This window comes from Cyprinus carpio, chromosome A22, assembly GCF_018340385.1.
Source record: "Cyprinus carpio isolate SPL01 chromosome A22, ASM1834038v1, whole genome shotgun sequence".
In the NCBI taxonomy this organism is placed as follows: domain Eukaryota; kingdom Metazoa; phylum Chordata; class Actinopteri; order Cypriniformes; family Cyprinidae; genus Cyprinus; species Cyprinus carpio.
The window spans coordinates 5046241-5061393 of NC_056593.1; the positions used below are offsets into that span (position 1 = coordinate 5046241).

General features: G+C 34.2%; 4 protein-coding genes across 15 annotated transcripts in view; 3 read left to right on the plus strand and 1 right to left on the minus strand.

The window, feature by feature from the left end:
- Positions 1–661: 661 nt before the first annotated feature.
- On the minus strand, positions 662–9384 carry LOC109062873 (ranBP-type and C3HC4-type zinc finger-containing protein 1-like). 2 transcript variants are annotated; one of them, XM_042711707.1, is made up of 13 exons: positions 9248–9384; positions 8247–8299; positions 8005–8149; positions 7812–7908; positions 7495–7693; positions 7322–7413; positions 5853–6029; positions 4926–5086; positions 4735–4846; positions 4462–4641; positions 4273–4371; positions 2752–2895; positions 662–2667 (listed from the first exon to the last, which is right to left on the minus strand). In XM_042711707.1, exons 2-13 carry the CDS (start codon positions 8281–8283, stop codon positions 2587–2589), a joined length of 1524 nt encoding a protein of 507 aa, XP_042567641.1. In that variant the 5' UTR covers positions 8284–8299; positions 9248–9384; the 3' UTR covers positions 662–2586. The 2 variants fall into 2 exon arrangements, with proteins under 2 accessions (XP_042567641.1, XP_042567640.1); XM_042711706.1 differs by having other exon boundaries at positions 9244–9383.
- Positions 9385–9798: 414 nt separating this feature from the next.
- Positions 9799–12084, plus strand: LOC109063374 (ribonuclease P/MRP 14 subunit). The gene is made up of 6 exons (XM_042711713.1): positions 9799–9834; positions 10223–10329; positions 10428–10512; positions 11073–11149; positions 11432–11510; positions 11829–12084. Exons 2-6 carry the CDS (start codon positions 10256–10258, stop codon positions 11898–11900), a joined length of 387 nt encoding a protein of 128 aa, XP_042567647.1. The 5' UTR covers positions 9799–9834; positions 10223–10255; the 3' UTR covers positions 11901–12084.
- On the plus strand, positions 11923–12562 carry LOC122134859 (hydroxyacyl-thioester dehydratase type 2, mitochondrial-like). The gene has a single exon (XM_042711712.1). The coding sequence runs from the start codon at positions 11923–11925 to the stop codon at positions 12418–12420; it is 498 nt and encodes a 165-aa protein (XP_042567646.1). The 3' UTR covers positions 12421–12562.
- An 841-nt stretch (positions 12563–13403) lies between these two features.
- pxk (PX domain containing serine/threonine kinase) overlaps positions 13404–15153 on the plus strand; it is a 16237-nt gene continuing 14487 nt past the window's right edge. For 3 of the 11 annotated variants that reach the window (XM_042711697.1, XM_042711704.1, XM_042711703.1), the window contains exon 1: positions 13413–13791. In XM_042711697.1, the coding sequence (XP_042567631.1) occupies positions 13678–13791 (114 nt within the window). In that variant the 5' untranslated portion in view covers positions 13413–13677. Of the gene's footprint in view, positions 13792–14735 lie in introns of those variants that run through there. The other 8 variants (XM_042711701.1, XM_042711702.1, XM_042711700.1 and 5 more) reach the window with 7 other exon arrangements.

Here is a 15153-nt window from a genome sequence, read left to right on the forward strand (position 1 = left end):
ACTCTCATTCTGACGGCACCCATTCACTGCAGAGCATCCACTGGTGATGCAATGCTACATTTCTCCAAATCTGTTCTGATGAAGAAACAAACTCTTCAACATCTTGAATAGACTGAGGTTGAGTAAAATTTCTGCTAATTTTCATTTTGGGGGAACTGTTCCTTTTAAAATTAATGATCATTGTTTGTAAAGGTTTTTTTTTTTTTTTGTAAATTGTCACATTGAAATGGTAATTAAAGAGTTTTTGTTTTGAAATGTACATATAAAAGAAATATATTGTTTGTAAAACAAAGTTTTAGTTTTGACAAAGTTGTCAAATTTAAGTGAATGTGACAATTTACATAAGAATGCCTTGACATCATGTTCATGATACAAAATTCATGTACAAAACATCTGTTAATAAGTAAATTGTTGCATTAAATTGACTGCAACCATTTAAGAATTTTACGAACTATTTACATAACGACAGTCATTCACGTGCATTTCTCATAATACATTTTTTACTAAATTGAATGCAATAATTTAGTAACAATAGTTTGAATTTTCGTTTTGAAATTCTAATTGAAGGCAAGCAGATTACATAAGAATGTTTTTATGAACTATGTACATACAATCGTTAAAGGAGTTTTTGTTTTAAAATTCATGCACAAAAACATTTATGTACAATGTTTGAAAAATTTATTTCCATAAATTGTCAAATCAAATTGAATAACAGTTTGCGTAAATATGCTTTTATGGATGTTGTCAAGTCCTTTGTAAAACTTTTTCCTTTTTGGGATACTTTATGTTTGAAATTCACATACAACACTTAAAGAAAACAACCTTTCTAAAACCATTCCCTCAAAATCAACAATTTCACAAGAATGGCTTTTTCAGAGATTTGCTCAACTTGTGGTTCATGATTGAGACACTATGTTCTTTATTATACTTTGCTAACATTGAAAAACTCTAAATAAATTGAGACCAAAATATTTTTAGAAAACTTTTGTAGAATTAGACATTTCATCTGATTGGTCCAGGACCCCTTATGGGTACGAATCTCATTTGTTAAGTGTATGCAAAATAAAAAAAGAAACCATTTACAAAAGCAGTGAATGAACCAACTTTTTATTATGTTCGTAATTTGTATGTTAATGTTTTTGAGGTTATTTTTTTTCCACTACATTGGGGGTTTTTTTCTCTGAAACACCTTAAATACAGTATTTTTTGTGATAAGTGCTGATCCTAGTACATAACGTGCACTTTTCACGAATCTCAGAGCAGGAATCGAAACCACTTCTGAATAACTTCAGCTTGTTCTACAGACTTGAGATTCCTTGATTCTGGAGTGTGTTTCTCGAACTGAACTCTAGATCAGTGTTGAATCATGGCACATTGATATTTTTGTTGTTTAAATGCTGATCACAACTGATCGTTTCCACAACATCTAAGCTTCGAGTAACATCCAACTGGATATTTTCCAAGATTCTAACACTGCTCGGTTGAAAACATCCATGAATCATGATTTATTGAAATAACACGATGCCATCCACACAAAACTACTGTTTATGCTTTTATATTGCATTAATTTTGCACTAAAGAACACACTTCTTGCTTATTTTTTGCACTTTGAGAGATTGTCTTAGGTTCACTCATGTTAATGTCACATTTGACCATGTTGCTAAATATGTTTAAATAAAAAGAAAAGTAAAATGATTTGAGTAAAAAATACTTATTGTTTTTAATGAATTTTGCACTGCTTTTTTGTGAATTATTTATTTTTAAGAGGTTATTTAATGGTGTCTTTAAAAAATAAATAAATAAATAAATTGTATACCAGTTTTATTGAATCATACAATTTTGTAAACAAGAGAATATTGTCAACAGAATGAAAATGCTTCTACATGTTGAAAAATGCAATATGGGGAAAAAACTATAGTCTAATTATTAGATAACTTTTTTTTTTCAGTATTAATTTTTTAATATAGCCGTAATTATAATAATTGAGCATTTTTTTGTTCATCATAAAAAGTGAAATTACGCATCTGATTACATTCTATTCCATTTGCTGCATTTCTTCTGCTTTTAAATTAATATTTAATGCACTTTTCTTCTTTAATGTGATTTGTTCCTTCATTGTTCCATATTGCATATTTTGCTATGATCTTGCACACAAAAAAATCTTTGGGTTCTAAACAAAAATTGCCTTTTAAAAAAAATCTATATTTTTACACAATAATGCTTTCCTCTTACAATATCATTGCACAAACTCCCACAGCATCAGTTTGCCAGTAGTGATTTAAGACAGTTTGACGTATATTTTAAAAATTTAAACACTTTTTCATCAGTTTATACTATCCCATGAAACCTCAGATATTTTTAATTTTGTAAACACGGTCTGAATATTTAGTCCTAGAACATATCTATTAAGTACTGACATCCAGATGAATGTGCCGGACTGAGCAAATGTTTTAAAGCTAGAATTGCAAACTGTATGCATCACATCAACCCCGCATGGATCACTTTAAGGAGTTTTGGAAATGTCTTGTTGCTGTAGCGCATGTTTTTGCTTGTCGAATCAGCAGCATTCAGCGACGCCACCGGTGTTTAGTGGCAGTTCTGACAGCGCGGATGGCAAAGGACTCCGTTGACTCGACATTTGCATCCGCCTGATGTGTCTCCAGCACCCTGAGGAGACAAAACCAGGTCCAGGTTAGCCATTTGATGTTTGTGAATCACTGACCTAATGATTTATGTGCTTTTGTGTCTAACCTGAGGTCCCCACCGGGCTTGTTTAGTCACCCAGCAGATCTCGGTCTTGCACATCAGACAGCAGATCCAGTCACAGCCGTCTTTCTTCTGGACGATCACCTGACATTTGGGACAGTTCATCGCCTCGCCGTTCTTCAGGAGTTGCTGAAAAGTGAAACCGGTCAATAGGTAACAAATCATTTATATATAATTTATTATATTTATTATAATTTCTTTTTTGTGTGTATTTGAAAACATAAGGTGCAACCAGTGTACTATGATTCCTGAACAGATGACTCTTATTAATCAGATCTTTGTAGAGAATCAAACAAATACAGCACGACCAATGGAGTCCCAGACAAATGATTCTTATAAATCAACTCTTGAATCAGGCACATACAGTGTGACCAATGTGGTATGAGTCCTGAACAAGTGACTCTTTTGAATCAGACTGTTTTATTGAATCAAACATGTACAGTTGGACCATTGTCGTCTGTTTTGCAAATAAATAACTCTTATGAATCATCTCTTCGTAGTGAATCAAACACATATTACCATTTTGATTTGTCTTTTTAATGTTATTTTTGTAGTTAATGTAAAGCATAGAGAGCATGGTTTGATGTTTAGTGTGATGATCACCCACAGAAAGCACGGCCAGTGTAGTCTGATTCCCGAACAAATGACTCTTATGAATCGTTTCTTTGTAGTGAATCAAAACACAGCAAGCTTATGGCCAGTGTAGTCTTTGATTCAAATACCGAACAGCCAATGATTCCCAAAAAACTGACTCTTATGAATCGTTTCTTTGTAATGAATCAAACACAGAAAGTGCGGCCAGTATAGTCTGATTCTCGAACAAGTGACTCTTATGAATCATTTCTTTGTAGTGAATCAAACACAGACAGCACGGCCAGTGACTCTTATGAATCATTATGAATCGTTTCTTTGTAGTGAATCAAACACAGAAAGCACGGCCAGTGTAGTCTGATTCCCGAACAATTGTGTGTTATTAATCGTTTTTTTTTATTGAATAAAATTTGTCTGTTTACAAATAGGATTTTTTTTTTTGATTAGTTTCTTTGTGGTTGATTTAGTGTGGTAATCACGGCTAGTTTGCTATTGTGTATTATGAATCATTATTATTTGTTTTTTTTCTAGTGAATAAAGCACGGTCTGTGTGGTCTGTTTCTCTTATGAAAATCGTTTCTTTGTAGTGAATCAAATACAGAAAGCACAGCCAGTGTAGTCTGATTCCCAAACAAATGACTCTTCTGAATCATTTCTTTGTAGTGAATCAAACACAGAAAGCACGGCCAGTGTAGTCTGATTCCTGAACAAATGACTCTTCTGAATCGGTTCTTTTTAGTCGATCAAACACATACAACACAACCAGTGTAGTCCAAATCCCAAACAAACAAATTATTGTACATTAACTTATTATTAATGATCTTAATTTTCACAATGCAATTGCATAAGTGTAGTTTATTGCACAAACATTTAATATTTATTATATTAATTTTTACTAATTAATTTTATTTTTTTATTCGTCATCTGTGTGGTCTGCAGGGCTGCGTCGTCATTCTGCGCTCGAATACGGAGGTCATCCTGGTACTCCTTGCAGTTCATACCTTTGTGAATAGCTTGAGATGCACATGCACAGTCCTTTAGGTCACCATAACATGCATTTTTAAAATGTGATGTGAACAAGACACCAACAAATTTTGTGTTCACCTTGCAGAGGAGACAGTTGGTCTCGTTGCAAATGTCACATGTGAATTCGTTCACGTCATCTTCGAAGATGCACCAGCCAGCGCAGTCGGGGGTCTTGCAGTGGTAACTGTTCTCACTGCGGGACTCTGCGATGTTCAGCCTCAGTTCTAGAAACTTCTGGTACTCGTCCTGGGAGAGAAGCTGGTGGGAAACAGTAAAGTTTGGTGTGTTTTATTAAGAGAACAGGTCACCACAATAATCCAAGGTTAAATAATACTGCATTTATGATCTTACTGATCTGATTTCTCGATCTTGAAGTTTGCAGTTACAGGAATAAGCATTGTCTCTGTAAGGACAAGCCACCTCAGCATCCGTGCAGTTCAGAACTGTTTCCTTCAGACATTCCCTGTAGGATATATAAAGTTGTATTTCAGTCTGTTTCACTGCTTCCTGTTTATAGTAACTGATAAACAATCTCACAGCACCTGCAGAAGCTATGCAGGCACTCTCTCAGCACAGCGCCCTCTCCTGGCATGATGGTGCAAAAGCAGATGGCACAATCCAGCTCTTCCACGTTCCCCACCAGACTGTGGGAATCCGTTTCAAGGAGTTCTTGGAAATTCCTCTCCCGTTCATCCTTCATAGACTATGAAATAAACAGACAGGCAACATGCGTTATATTTCTGCTTTTAATAGCAATAAACCCAAATCAGGAAAAGACACTGTTGTAAAAATGCTGAAATTTCTTTCCTGAAAATTTATATCATAATGCGGACACAATCCTAAAAGATGCTAATAAAATCCTCTAAAAATCAAAACATTTAAATTTGTCCTACAGGAAAAAGTTTGAGTTACACAATTTCTAATAGGAATCTAAAAATGTAATTATTATTTCTTAAATAAAATATTTAACTAATATTAATAGTTAATACAAATATTCATAATTACAATCATTTAATTATTATATAATTGTTATGATTACTATTATTTATTAATAATAATTATATAATTATATAATAATTAGCATTTCATCATATTGGTAAATATAAATGCCTAAGTAAAAAAAAAAGCAATTCCCCTTTAGATTTTTTTTTTTATTATTATTCATGACTGTATAAAATTTAGGTTTGCTTCAGTTATTAAAACATTTATTTTTGATCAGTTGATCAAATGAGAAACTTTTTGCATTTCATTCTGTGATGCATAGTCAAACCATATGAAGACTCTCTGAATGTTCCCCATTTTCACTTTCCATTCATCTTTTTAAAGAGTAAAGCTTTGCAGGTGCAGGCATAACGTTAGGGACTTTCATAATCCACAAATGTAAACCTGGTGTTTTCTGAGTGGTTTTCATCCCACAGTCCAATCTAACAGTTCACTGTAGTCCAGTATGTTGGGTCCCTTCAGCTAACCTGCTCATACTGCAGGCTGGCGAGTTCCTCCTGCTGGAGTCTCCTGGTTTCCGTCTCATCGGGCTGGTATATGTCAGGTACTTCATAGTTCTCAGGTCTTGCTGTGCTGCACATCTCACAACCTGGACGTGTTGGTTTATTCACAAATGTGCAGCCAGGACATGACCAACCAACTGGCTATAAAACAAAATAAAATTATTATAATTACGATAGATAGATAGATAGAACAATAGAGCTACAGACGGCAAAATAGAATGATAGATAGAGTGACAGAACAGTGAAAGGTAAATTGATAGATAGAGTGACAGAAAATGATAGATAAAGTGACAGATAAAGCAACAGAAACCTAGATAAAGCAACAGATAGAAGATAGAGGGATGGACAAAGTGACAATGATAGAGCAACAAATAGAATGATAGAGTGACAGATAAAGCAGTAGAAACTAAATAGAGCAACATATAGAATGATAGATAAAGGGACGAATGAAGAGAAAGATAGAATAAAAGATAGAATAACAGAGCAACAGAATAATGGAACAACAAATAGAATGATAGAGCAACAGAAAGAGCGATAGTTAAGGTGACAGAGCATCAGAACCACAGAAAGAGCAACAGATAAAATGAGAGGTAGAGTGACAGAACAATAGATAAAGTGATAGAAACAGATAAAGCGACAGAATGAAAGAAAAAATAACAAATAGAATAAAAGAATGACATAGAGCATCAGAACACAGAAAGAGCAACATATAGAATGATAGCGACAGAGAACAATAAATCAATTGACTGATAAAGTGGTAGAAACTTAGAGTGACAGATAGAATGATCGAGCAACAAACAGAACGTTAAAGTGACAGATAGAGCACCAGAACCATAGAGCGACAGATAAAATGACAAAAACAGATAGAGCTACAGATAGAATGAAAGAGCTACAAAGAACGATAGATAAAGTGACAGATAAAGCAATAGAAACATAGCAACAGATTAATGAACAGATGAAAGATAGAGCGAGGGATAGAGGGACATATAGAGCGACAGATAGGATGATAGCTAGAGATACTTAGTAGACAGAATGACAACAAACAGAATGATGGAGCAGCAGAAGGAATGATAGATAATGTGACAGACGGAGTGCCAGAACCATAGACAGAGCGACAGATAGAATAACAGATAGAGCTACAAATAAAACGACAAGATGATGGATAGAATGACACAATGATAGATATAGAGACAAATTACAGAGACACAAACAGAACAAAAGAACAACAGATTAAACGACAGAGCTACAGATAGAATGAATGAACAGATGAAAGATAGAGCGAGGGACAGACAGAGCGACAGATAGAATAACAGATAGAGCTACAAATAAAACGACTAGATGATGGATAGAATGACACAATGATAGATATAGAGACAAATACAGAGCTACAGATAGAACAATAGATAGAATGATAGAACGATAGACAGACAGACCTGAGGTTTGGGAGGTAGAGGAGGGGGATTAGCTCCTCTGGCGATGAGCTCTGGTGGCCGTTGAGGTGGACGATCAATGACCTCAATTATATCTTCATTAAGAAAGAAATGCAGTTCAGTAAACTGATATACAAGCTGTTAATTAGTTTTTATCAGAAATACAGGCTAGATACCATCAATCCGTCTATCCTCTTTCTCTTTTCTCTCTTGTTCGCGGCTCAGATTGGCAGCCTGGGTGGAAAGGATAAAGAGGAAGGCTGTATCATCATGGTTTCTGACCCCATAATGATACAGGGTTTCTCTGTCCTGGGCGAGGCGCTTCCCGATCACCCAGCGCTGGAGGGCCGGATGGAAGCCATAGTCACGATTGATCTGAAAGACAAATTGTGAATGACTAAAAAGTAAATGAGGGCTCCAGTAAATGTATAATTATGGGTTTCCGTTTCAAACAAGAATTTCCATTCTCAGGTCCATCACTAACATTGTTTACCTTTTCTTTCAGCTCTGATATTGTCATGTAAACTGGTACAATCACTGTTATTGGGATGTGGGCGTCTGACACGGCGTCCGCCACTCCTACTCTCAACCTGCCATCACACAAAGCAAAACAAAAAATCACATATAGTTACAGATCCCCAGCAACAAGTGTTTCTCACCGCAATGAAACCAGACTAACAGCATACCTGATGTTGTCTTTAGAGTATGCTTCAGGATTTATTTTGACACACACTGGGAGTTTTAGATCCAAAAGTTGATCCAGGTATTTGCTCGCTTCATCTTTGTCTCTAGAGTTGATGGCATCGCTCAACATTTGAGCTGCATCCTCGGCTGGGACAGCAAAGATGCGATGTTAACATAATACATGTTGCTGTGTGGAAAATGTGTCTTTTGATATATTAATAATATTGCATTTACTAACACTCACCTTCTTTTATATCTCTAGAGGCATCTAGGGCAGCCATACTTTTACCTTGAAAGCTTTAAAACACAAACACACAATGTAAAAAAAAAAAAAAAAAAAAAAAAAAAAAAAAAATATATATAATATATATATATATATATATATATAATATTTTATATTTTAATATAAATATCTATATTATTTTTAATATAAAAAATGGAATATAAAAAATTTAATAAATATAACTTTTCATTTATTTTATTCATTGAAATAAATGTTAAATATAAACATTTATTTAATATTATTGCATAAAAGATACCATGGTTTATATAACAATCATTTACATGAATAGTTATTATATATATAAATAAGTATATTCAAATATTTATTAAAATAAATATGTATTTTTTACTTTATAACAATTAATATAAAATATAAAATTTATATTACATTATATGCAAATATATATTATAGTAAATGTCCTTATAGTATATGTTAAATTATATTGTATATTATAGTATATGCAAAAAACCTAGCAATACCATATAATTATTTTAAATATTATTATTTTATATTATATTGTATTATATTTATTATATTATATTATACAAATATATATTCAAGTACATTTGCAAAACACATAGCAATACCATGATATTTTTTATCGATATTGAATTCCCTTCCAAAAAAGTATTGTGGTCGTACCATGGTATTTTTATATACGCAAAGGTACTGTATGGTTACCATACTCGTATACCATGGTATTTTACTCCACGGTACTATACTCAGAAATGTTTTTTTTTTTAAAAAAAACATTTAATCACCAAGGTACTTTTTGCTAATGTAAGATTTATTTAAATCATAATAGAACTTACAAAAAGAAATACATAAAAGTGTACTACGTATTTTAGCCTTTATCTAACCAACCGATGTTAACCAACTTAACCAGCTAATCAAATATGTAACAAGCGCTCGTTCAGCTCAACAGCAGAGACAGTGAAATATGAGGAAATAAACTTACCAACCATATGAGAGCAGTATTTAAAACGCTCTTCGTGTTCGTAGTTGTATTTTAAACGATACAGTGCTGATTAAATCATACGAGCTGTTTGCGAAACCATGGAAGATTAAAGAAATTAAAAGTGAAACTCAGCTGCTTCAGGAAGTTCCCAGTCAGGAAAGTCTCAACAGAGTTGCATAACTTCATCAAACACAGACGCGGAAGACACACTCAGCTGAAATCCAGTTCACTGTAAGAATTATGCTATTATAATAATAATATTAAGAACAATTCTGACAAAAAAATGCAAGCAGAAAAATGCAAATAATAGAAATGAACTGGAAAAAATAAATAAAAGTAAGGCTAAAAAATATATTCTTTACAAAAAGTTATGAATAAATATGCTTTCGCTGAATCAGTTTTTTTTTTTTTTTGAGGGGGGTCTCTTTTTTTTAATCATTGCCTGTCGTCACAATAAGAATTAATTTCCTGTTGTTGTTTTATTTTTTAATAACGACTTTTATTGAGGTGTTCTCGCGAGATTTGACAAAACAAGAGGGCGCATGGCGCTGCGCATGTTGTGAATAAAGGACAAACACGACCTGTAATTCTGTAAGTTCATCTGTTTTCTGACCTCTAAACAGTTAGTTGTTCAACGTTCATTTAATATTTAAATGCAGCATGTTGTTTTACATAGCGGCTGGAGACTCTTTAACTAGTCTTAGTCTTTTTTGGAGTAAATACAGACCTGACACGTGAGCTGGAAGACACCGATCTTTTATAAATGCATTACTTATTCTACTAATTCACCATTATAAAGAATACTGTGGCAGTACCATGATTATACCATGTTGCTTTGTTACATAATACCTTGTTACTGAATAGTTACTATATTTGTGTTGAATATGCAACTCAGCTCTTATATGTATTTACATATTCTTGTAGTAATTAGCACTACAAATTGATCTGAATTAATGGGTTTTTATCTTTCTTCATTAAGGCATACTCGCAGACCAGTGTCATACTACAAGTTATGGAGGAACCCTCAAAATTTGAGCGATATGTGTACAAAAATGCTTCAGTTTACCATTATATGAAGATATCTCTGTAAGTGTCATGAGACAGGTCAGTTTTGATCTGGTCATTTTAATGCAGTTTTTAGATGGTGCACATAAAATGATTTTTTTTTTCGCATTTATTTTTAGAGTTTTGGAGAATGGAAACCAAAATATTACTGATGCACAGTTCAAACAATTGATTATCTGCGGACTCAGAGACCTGTACGGAGAGGTAAGCACATAGTAGGTCTCTTTGTTTACAATTTGAGTGTTATGATGCAGTTATGGTTCTTTACAAAATAATGCAATGCATCATGAAATTTGAAATATTAGGATTCATGTTGATTTAGTTTGTTACAATTCATTATTTTTTTAAATAATATGTAGAAGGCACAACTCAACTGCTGGGAAAATGTCCAAAAATAGACTTTGAATAAGCATTATACATTGAGAATTGTTCATTTAATCATATATGATGCCAAAATGTAAAATAATTATATTTAATTATGAATAATAAATGTAAAATAATTAAAAATGACTTAAATTATCTAATTAATAAATTAGATTTTAATTTAGAATGTAATCGTTTAATGATCAAGTTTTTTGTATAATATAAATATAAATAACTTGAAAAATTTAATAAAAAATAAATTAAACAAACAAAAAATAATTTTACAGTCCATAGACCATTTTCTGTGTTGTATATAATATGAGCTGTAGTGAGTAATTTATTTTGACTTATCCTGATTCCTGACTGTGTAAAAAAAAAATTTTTTTTTTTCTGTATGGCAGGTTGGAGCTTCTTTTCCATTTGATTTGCTGAAGTTTGATCAAAACGAATTGACAGGCATACTGAGAGTGTACAACAGGTAAGACATGCTCATAGAAAAATCTTGTACATTTAGGCCAAAGAGTTTAAACATGATTTACTTGAGGTACAGAGCTGTTTATAAACACGGAGAAACTTGGAGTGTCCCTCAAGGCTCAAGTTTAGGACCGTTTTAATTGCAAAAATCTGTAGTAATTAATTTCTTGAATGCAGCGCAAACATTTTTTTTTTCTGAAATGTATAAACACTTATGGATTTGTCCAACCCATTTTGTCAATCAAATGATGTTCAGTTTTAATATTCTGTTGTGTGTTAATCTCAGCGGGCTGGTGAAATTGTGGAGCGCATTAACATTACTGGGATCATATCAGAATGAGGCATGTGCATTCAGAGTCACGCAGGTATGTTCTCCCCAGTGTTGAAGCAGATTCAACATTTACTTTGCCCTGAGTTTGCAGTCTGTTAGCACTAGATGTCAGTAAAAAGATTGTGGATCAATTGTAGATCTGCCAGGAATGACTAGCCACAATTTTAATGTGACCATTGGCATTCCCTCAGCCAAACTGTGTGCACTTTACAATTTGCCTCAGATGCTGATTGGCGGTTATTGTGACAGCTGTTTATCTCATTTTAGATACTGAACCCCAATGAACTTCTAATAAATGTCACAAACATCTGTGTTGCATGCAACTCACATTTCTTTTTATTTATCATTGCAGGTGTCGCCGTTTTTACTAGCGTTGTCTGGGAATAGCCGTGAGCTGCGGTTTGGAGACCAGTTGATATCGTGAGGTGGACCTACAAAAAAAAAAAATGTTTTTTCTCAGAAGAAGTATTGTCAGCAGAAATATATACCATTTTTTCAACTCAGCATTGACGGTTCCCGCATCGCTCACAGTAGGGCACAGGTCGCTTTACGTGGGTGAACGGGCCTCGCTTAGCAAAACATTCAGTGCCAGAGATGTCGCACTTTTTGCCGAGCTGACGGGGGACACGAATCCACTCCACCTCGACCCTGAATACACCAAAACAACCTCTTTTGAGAACCCCATTGTTCACGGAGTGCTGATTAACGGTCTGATCTCAGCAGTTCTGGGGACGAAGTTGCCCGGCAAAGGCTGCGTGTTTCTCTACCAGGAAATACGCTTTCCGGCGCCCCTCTACATCGGAGAGGAGGTTGTGGCGGAAGCAGAGGTCAAAAAGATCAAAATGTCCTTTGCTTTTATTTCTGTTTCCTGCGCTGCCAAAGACAAAGTGGTCATGGAGGGAGAGGTCATGGTCATGATGCCGCAAGACGCACAACAGTCATGAGAAACTTTAGTTTTTTATGTGCTGCCAGGAATTAAATCTTCTTTTTTGCTTTTGAAATGTAACGCTCACTCAGAGATTTAATATTTCTTGTTTTTCGCTCTCTGAGATGTTGGTTTAATAAACAATAATGTGAGAAAATAAACCGCCCTTTGGCTTAGTTCTTTGGTGTGGACAAAAACTAGCTGTGTCCAACATCAACAAAGACATCATTTTATGTTCCTTAAAACAGCAATTAAAAATCGTAAGGTTAACATAATAGTGGTAAAACGTATTCCAGCATAACTTTGTCCACAAGATCTTTAAGCAAGATGTAATTACCTCTGTCTTGGTCATCAATCCTTACATTTTTCGCTTGCTTTCTCTTTTGGTTAGTTAAAGAAATTTGTTTGTGTGTAGATTTTTTACATGTATTTAATGCTTGTCGATTAACTGTATTATACTAAACCATATATATATATATATATATATATATATATATATATATATATATGCTTTTTCCTCAGACCTTTGTTTTAATATTTGGCTTTGCTACATGTTTGTGCATTATGTTTAAATAAATGCATGCATTTCTGATGTTATATGCTGTAATATTTCCTTTGCCAAGAAAATATGTTATAAAATATAGAAACTAGAACACTGTTTACATTTAGTCACATGTTACTCCGACTGGTCACGTGATTTTGCCTTGACAACATTTAGCTTCGCCAAGATGCAACGCTTGTGTTACAAACTCCAAGCGAAAATGCACAGAAACGAAAATGAAAATGGTTTGTCTGACACTTTGTGAAGTTTCGTTTTATTCCAAGCCCCACAAGACCTAACATGATTGAATTTAGCCGTGAGCCCTATGAAGGTTTCCTGTTTGAAGGTATTGACTAAAACATGGCGTCACTCACTTCTTTTTTTTTTCTCTCTTATTTCTATTGCGAGAAGAACACATCGCAAGCACTAAATACGAATGTAAATAATTTTAAACATATATTCTTAAATAAATAAACAGTACCAAAAAATAACATTTTTAGTCTTACAAAACTGCGGCGTCACTCGTTTTCTCTCGAGTGTGCGCACTACAGAGTGGACGAGCTCCTCTCAGCTAAAGCATCTACGTCAATTTTCACTGGCAGTTTCTGATTCGTTTCTCCTACGTTGTCAAAAGCACAGACGCGCAGTGAACCGTGAACCCTACACCGACCGGGGTGGGCTCTCGGTTACCGAACCCTGCGGAACCGGGGCGGTTTGGTGTTGTTTTGATCCGGGATGGCGTTCATGGAGCAGCAGCCGCAGCCGATGTCCGGCAGGAAGCCGCCGCTGGACGACACCGTGCCGCTGATCGCCGTGATCGAGGCCAGCCAGAGTTTACAGTCACACACGGTAACGTAAACAGCACAAACCGGATGCGCGGATCGCTGTTTATGTTCGCGGGGAGACGGAGTCGAATAGACCGATCCGTTAAGTGACACCTTTAAAATCGGTTATAAATATGCGTTTAAATGTCAGAAACGTTAGCGTTAGATTATGTTATAAGGGATTTAAAGTCAAACTTTACGTTTTTTGTCGTTTTTTGACGTTTAACCTTATAGTTTCTCGAACATTTGTCGATTTATATCAGATTAATCGCATTTAGTGTCGGTAGATTTGGTTATAAAGGGATTTAAAGTCAAACTTTACCTTGTATGTCGTTTTTTGACGTTTAACCTTATCGTTTCTCGAACATTTGTCGATTAATATCAGATTAATCGCATTTAGTGTCGGTATAAGATGAGTTTTTGTTCAGTTGTTTAATGTTAATGTCAGTAGTCAATTAGTGTACGTTTTGTAAAGCGTTAATATTTAGTGAAATAAAATGTAAAAAAAAAAAAAAATCTGAATGAAGAAATATCAGCAGCTAACTATTTTATTTTATACGTTACCTTAATTTTAAGATTAAGCAAACAAATATTAAATTTGAATAAAGTGATGAAGAAATGGTGTTTGAAATTCTTTAACAAGACGTTTTATTCTAATATGTATTTATGATATAATGAGCATAATCGACTTGCGAAAATGTGTTTATATTACTTTGTTAATTTCGATTTTATCTATCAGTTTAGTTAACGTAAACATCATTCAAGCATTTAAAAAAAAAACATCTCATATTCTGTAGCTAGATCTAATGTGACATGTAAACCAGTCTGGATCTGTTCTTGTGGGTATACAGGCGGAATTGACCATTTATCATTTGCATTTGTGCAGAAAGACATTTCCTTTTGCTGTGAAACCGAAGCCACAATACATACGAGCGTTTCCTTTCTCTTTTATTCATCTGTTCGTTTCTCAAAGTCATTCATATGAAAGTACAATCTAGTAAACCACTTTCAGTTCTATGTGATATAAATTTTACAGCCTGTTAAATGTTTTCTTTTCATTTTCGAGTAGAGTAGATTCAGGGTAGATGAACAACTAGACCTAATCATCATTTATATGATCAGTTATGAATATTTACTGTTATTTTGTAAGCTGAGACTCAGAATGTCGATGTATCTTTAGATATGTGTGTAAGAGTGTGAAAATAATCAACCACAGAACGGATGTGATGTGAAATAGTGTTGCGGATGCTCATGTTTTAGTCTTGTGGAAACTATCAGGTGACATTTTGAAGGAGAGTCAAACATTAATGTGAATAAGATGTGGCTGTCAGGGTCAGTGCGAGGTTGCTGCAGGGTTTTTGGAGACTCCGTTACATTTGGCCTTTTC

Coding starts and splice junctions, on each gene's coding strand:
- LOC109063374 (XM_042711713.1), top strand. CDS start 10,256: ATGGAGGAACCCTCAAAATTTGAGCGATATGTGTACAAAAATGCTTCA. Junction 11,150..11,431: donor ATACTGAGAGTGTACAACAG/GTAAGACATGCT, acceptor TGTTAATCTCAG/CGGGCTGGTGAAATTGTGGA. Junction 11,511..11,828: donor GTGCATTCAGAGTCACGCAG/GTATGTTCTCCC, acceptor TTATCATTGCAG/GTGTCGCCGTTTTTACTAGC.
- LOC109062873 (XM_042711707.1), bottom strand. CDS start 8,283: ATGGCTGCCCTAGATGCCTCTAGAGATATAAAAGAAG. Junction 7,694..7,811: donor TATCAGAGCTGAAAGAAAAG/GTAAACAATGTT, acceptor TTTGTCTTTCAG/ATCAATCGTGACTATGGCTT. Junction 4,642..4,734: donor AAGATCGAGAAATCAGATCA/GTAAGATCATAA, acceptor GTTTCCCACCAG/CTTCTCTCCCAGGACGAGTA.
- LOC122134859 (XM_042711712.1), top strand. CDS start 11,923: ATGTTTTTTCTCAGAAGAAGTATTGTCAGCAGAAATATATACCATTTT.